Here is a 6,150-nt window from a genome sequence, read left to right on the forward strand (position 1 = left end):
CGAACCTGAGCCAGTATATGGGGCACCAGCTTAACCAGCTGAGCTACACGCTGCATCCCGAGTGATGTAAGTTTGAAATGAAAATCAATACTGCTCGTTGAGTGAGAAACCTTCCAACAAAAAGACACTAAAAAAATGCCAGGGTTGTATTTTGGGGGAGTTTTACACTTTCTGCTGACTTCAAAATATATATATTATTATTTATTATGCTTTACTATAATATGTCCCCTTTAATGTTAGATGAGGAAACATCGATGTAGATATTTTGCGGATTTGACTATTTTACAAATTTGTGAACTGCTTAGTTTTTTGGGGTTTTTTTGTCATATGCAGGAATAAGTTTCATGTTTCAAAATATAGTTTGTCACAGTTATAGAGTATTTATTTTAAGTTGCTCTATTTAAAGGTTACCGTTTTGACTATTGTGTCAGGTCAAATTGCGAAGTTCCATTTTCTAGTCATAAGTTCTTGCCGTAAACAGACATGCCCCCACAGTCCACACACCAATGCTCCTTTTACCTGAATGTTGCAGATCCCAACATCTTTATGGCTTGATTTGTACCTGCAGAGGCATTTTTATCCCAAACCTTCTATCACAGAACGCCGCTTTACTTTTTCTTTTACAACTCAAAATGCATTTGTTTCATTTTCAGGCGTGGTAAAGGATGATCAGGGGTTGCCCACAGAGGTAAAAGGGCTAACGGAGTTAATGAGTTAGTGAGTTAACCTTGCATAGTTGAGAATAGGTTTTCTGCTTTGATCTCAAAGCAGATGAAGGACCACACCTCATTTGATCAGATACAAGCACATCAGTGTATTATCGTTTCTAATTATTGCTTCTATATATGCAATGCCTCATCACTTTGGTATATCACAGAGTCACCGGACTATTTATAAATGCATGCCTTTGAGGAAACGATCAAAAGAATAGACAAGATGTTTGTAGTTGTAGTGAACAATGCGGTTAAATCTATGAGCTACGTTTGAACTGTACGACACAGTCTCAGGAGCCATCGCAACTCAGAAATCTGCAACTGCTAAAACTCATATGGTTATAAAACTGTCCGGTAATCATTTTTTGGTTGGAAGTATTTAATTACCTGAGATGAAAAAAGTTAAAATGTCAACAAAACCACTAACTGAGGCCACATATAGCAAGTAAACACTCAAATTCTGTCATGTGTATTTTCACCATTTTAACTCATAAATTGGCTTGAAACTTTCTAATCAGACTCATCAGCCTCATTAATCTCACTTCTTGATTTGCGGTGCTTGATTCTTGCTGTGATGAGCATGCATTTGCTTCATATTGACTGGAAATTAAATTGAGTAAACCAAAAAACTCGGAAAAAGAGGAGAATAAAAATCTTTATTGTTCCAACTGGGAAGAAAAAGCAATGAGCTCAGATATGCAGAGTTTGAGTTAAACTCTGACATAAAACAAGACCCGTCGTGTCTCATCAATATGACTCAGTAATGATGGCACATTTAAAACAAAAGCAATTACACATTTTGTGATCTTTTTTTTTTTTTAACATAAAATTAAATGTTTAAATTCAGCCGTAAGCTTCAATACACAGAAAAAATATTTCTTGACGAAATCCACTGTGATAGCAAATGTTCTGCATAAGAAATATCATTAAAAAAAGTGAATTTATTATATGTGCAAGCCTGTGTGGCTAGGTGAGTTAAACACAAAGTTTATATCGTTTGATATATTAAGGTTTATCGACCTTGATATGTTTGGCCTGAACAGTAGCTTACAGTTCATGACACCTAGCTTTAGATAGATACTAGAAAAGTATAAGAGGTAAAAATTACACTTTGTTGGCTGTTAAGCATACGTCTCAACTAATGAAAGATTTAACATATTTTTCTGCGAAGCGGCACATCCTGTTTCCTCGATTGCCTGCTCATAGCTGGCTGACCGACTGCGAGCCTGTTTCTCGGGTTTTCTTCTCTGTGCTTTCACCGGTGTCGGCTTGGGGCAGATGCAGAGCTTTCCTGCAGATGTTCTTGAAGGCAGAGCTGGAGAAGTAGTACACCAAAGGATCCAACACACTGTTGAGATAAGTCAGACTAATGGTGATGTAGAATGCAGTGGTCAGGTGCTCCAGAGCATCACACTTATGGGTTCCCGAGAGCATCTTGATCAAAATCAGCAGCAGCGTGATGTTACTTGGGAGGAAACAAATGATAAAGAGCACCACAACAATTATGATGAAGTAAAGAGCGTTCTTGAACTTTGCCTGCTGGGCCAGCTGTCTCCGTCTCAGTTGGCCAATAATGTGGATGGTGCAGTAGAGAATGACAAACAGAGGAATGTAGAAGGAAAAGAGAAATGTAAACTTGTGCCAGGACACATTTCTTTCTTGGTTAATTTCATCAACCATGAAGCTCTCGCAGTAGGTCGTGTTGTGTTTCAGGCCGAAGATATGAGCAGTCATTGAAATGGTGACCAGCCACAGCCCAAGTGCTCCAAGCATGGCTTTACCCACACTCAAATAGTTGATGGGGTGATGGGGATGCACAACACGCATGTATCTGTCCACAGCAATGGCCGTCAAGAAGAAGATGCTCCCACTGCGATTCATCGCCAACATGAAGAGGCAGATGTTACAGACGGAGCTTCCAAACTTCCATATGACGTTAGAGTTGTAGTAGCTTGCACGGAGAGGTAAAACCAAGTTGAGCAGAAAATCAGCCACTGCCAAGTTGAAGAGTAACACAGTGCTGCTTTTCCAGGGCCTCAGGTGGAAGCAGAAGATCCACAGTGCAAACCCATTTCCAATTAGCCCCAAAACATACTCTGTGGCCAGCAGTGATGGGAGCACACTGATCAGAAGAGTTCCATTGAAGTTGCATTGCATGTTGAGCTTTGTGCTGCCTTGCTGCCAGCAGATGAAAGAAGTGGCCTCATATAACTGTGTGTGTTCTTAAAAGGGAAACACTGACGCACCACAAAGTGTTGATTTTTCTTTTGGGGAGGTGTGTGTGGGGGGGGGGGGGGTGGGGGGTGGGGGGGGGGGGTTGGGTTTACGAGGAAACTACAGTTCTGCTTTACAAGTGCTAACACACAGAATAGTAATTCCTATTGCTTAAATATTCAAAATTTAATTAAAAAGGTATAAAAAAAAAGGTTAAAGGTAAAAGCCATCAACAAAAAAAATAAGCCTTTTAACCTTTTATGACAACACCGTTTACATATTTTTAAGCATTACATAATTAAAACTTTAAAAAAATATGCATATACATATTTATGAAATCTATTGTCATTCAAGTTGAGGCCTGAACATCTTTCACTTCACCTGGCCTATTTTATCAAATGTGTCACGCTCTTTCAGTGAGCATACTTTATGTTTTAAATGTACTGTGACAACTGATGTGAGAAGTGACGAATAGATAATTATCTTCTGACTTCTCACGATTGCTTCACCTTCAGTTTAATGTGAAAAGAATTCATCTGAAATGTTATGAAATCTAAAATCAGCTGTGTTTCAGGAACAAGAAAAGATGTCGGTTCAGAAACTCCTTCGTCTTGTGTAACAGCTTCAAAGCTCGAAGACGTTCACCTGGTTTTACTCTGAGATAGTATGATAAGACCAAAGCTAACCTCACCAGCACACCAAGTGCAGCGACGCCTCTCAGCAGCCCAATCTGCTGCAAATCCTGGTGGTGGCAGGACAATGAGACAACAAAAAGGGCCTGCTCAGGGTCAGCTTGGATAGACTAGATAAGGCAACTTGCACTGGTACACAGAGGAGGGTGTTAATACTTTTAACACTGCTTTTAAATGACTCAGTTTCTTTCTACTTTTTCAACCAGGTTGATTCTTCTGGCGCTTTGGTTGTTGTATAAGGTCATACAAGTCTGTGTGTGACCTGCTTGCACTAATCACAGAAATCTAAGGAGTTTAAAATGATTTGCACTTCTGTGGAATCTGTCGCGCAGAAGGGAAACTCTAACCTGCTGGCCGATCTCTAAACCTACACACATTTTTCACCGTTATTCAGCAAATAACACAGACGTGTTATTATGCACATGCTGTGGAGATGTGTAGTAGACCAAAGTGTGAACTTCCGGTGAAATGCGCGAACATTTAACTGACACCATCTTTAACAATATCTTAAAAGGGAACATCGGCGTGTGTCTTTCTTTATGTGTGAAGATCAGCTTGCACCATCAGCTATGTTTTCCTAAATGAAGCAGCTGAGTTAAAATGTCTGAGGTATTTTACTGTAGCTGAGGGGGTGAGTTTAGCATTTTGTTCTCTGAGATGATTTGAGCCTTACATATTGGAAGGGTGTAAAATTAAAAGAAAAACTTGAGCCTCCGACTCCTGTGGTAATGGGATCTGGTGTTTTGCTGACATTGTTTAGGTCCATGTGCTCCTTCAGGGGTAAGGGCCACTGATTATTAATATAACAATATGTCACTATGGGGGTCACTGGAAAGTTTGATTGGTATGTACATGCTGTGAATAATTAATCCTTCATCGGGACCTTTAAAATCACCCCATTTCAATCAAACAGATCACAACTTCTTCATCACCATCGCGACAGACGACATTAAAGGAGTGTCGTCTGGAAGAATGACTCTCCAGCCCTCCACTTCAGTTCCAGAAACCTTTTCTTGGCGCACTTGATGGCCCACTGCCAACACCTCATTAAGACACTTACTTATAAAGCATCATTTTTTTTTTAAGAGCACAGAGTCTCTCCAGCATAAGATTTTGTTGGTTACGTCATGTCTTTTGGTCATATGGTTGTAAGGAATGAATGATTTTATTCATCGAGTGTTTGATAAGCAGAGGCTCCAGCAGGCTGCAGATGTGTTCATCTCTACTGCCATCTAGTGGATGAAATTTGAAAATGGTGCTTTTGAACAACATTTGAGGCATGGTTTCCTGAGTCATTTTTGAGTGGTATGCTAATTAGATTGTTTTCCTTTGTAGGAAATGACAAAGAAAAAGTCGTGAAGGAAACACAGAAACATCAGTATTCTTCTTATCATTTACTGGAAAACTGTGTGACTGACACAGACAGGACATTTCTAATCATTTAACAAATCACGTGCTGATGCAAATCAAGAGGGTTAGAAGAGAAACACTCAAACTTTCCATAAGAGCCCAATGCAATGGCTCACAAAACCATTCTGGAACGAGTTTGTTCAGTCACAACGTCATTACATTTGTCACATTCTTTTCATATATCACATGCCCCTTAGAGGTTTATCCATGAATGTGACATGTCGTGCCTTACCGTGTCAGATTCTGCTCTGTTTAGTGTGTGCAGACAGTGATCAGTCTAGATAGAAAAATGCAAAAGAGCCAGTTTGGGCTGCAGGACAGACTAAATCTGTCCCTCGTGTGTCCTTCACCTGCATACCTGCGAACAAAACATCACAGTTGGTACTCCACCCAGCCCAATGAACGTGAAATTCCAGTCTTACAAACTAGGAAGAGGACTGAAATGTTCATCTAAAAAAATAAATTCTTACTTTATAGACAGTTGTGGTCGGTGATGTGTTGAGGAGAAGCTGCACTGATCATTCACCTTACTTCAAATGACTGCATAAAAACTCCAGCATGTGTGTGTAGGACTATATTTTCGCGTCTTGTTTGTTTTGTTTCAGAGGATTTTGGGCGAAGATATAAAATGATATAAAAAGATGGAAGAGTATAGGATTGAAACTTAACACTCGTATGTCTCTTAAGCTTCGGCTAAGCTCTTAAGTCAAGTTTAGCAAAGAGAGAAGAGACACAACCAGCTGTGCAAATAGATAAAAGAGGAAATTTAGAAGCAGGTCGCCTTGTAATGAGGAAAAAATAATTAAGTTAGGAAAACATATCAGATTTGAAGAAAAAGAAGTAAGCACATGACAAACAGACAAAATGACTTTACCTCAGCAGAGCCCAAATCTTGTTATCCATGAACTCCAGTGAGGCAATGAATTACACACCAGAACTGACCAAATCATACTGGAGCCTGGTTGCTTTTTCAGATTTAGGTAACCAAACTGAGTCTGTTGTTGGTCTAAATGTGCAAATCCTCAACCCAAACTGGCCCACATCCACGCACCCAAAACTGATCAAATATGGCATCCAGAACTGACTTAACAAAAGTGAGCCACTGCCAGAATACATTTAAC

At 39.7% G+C, this 6,150-nt stretch overlaps 1 protein-coding gene across 1 annotated transcript; it reads right to left on the reverse strand.

The window, feature by feature from the left end:
- Window positions 1-1,390: 1,390 nt before the first annotated feature.
- LOC142382902 (hydroxycarboxylic acid receptor 2-like) lies at window positions 1,391-2,870 on the reverse strand. Its single transcript, XM_075469035.1, has one exon. It carries the CDS (start codon window positions 2,868-2,870, stop codon window positions 1,914-1,916), a length of 957 nt encoding a protein of 318 aa, XP_075325150.1. The 3' UTR covers window positions 1,391-1,913.
- Window positions 2,871-6,150: the final 3,280 nt, after the last annotated feature.

This window comes from Odontesthes bonariensis, chromosome 6 (genome assembly GCF_027942865.1).
Source record: "Odontesthes bonariensis isolate fOdoBon6 chromosome 6, fOdoBon6.hap1, whole genome shotgun sequence".
Lineage (NCBI taxonomy): Eukaryota > Metazoa > Chordata > Actinopteri > Atheriniformes > Atherinopsidae > Odontesthes > Odontesthes bonariensis.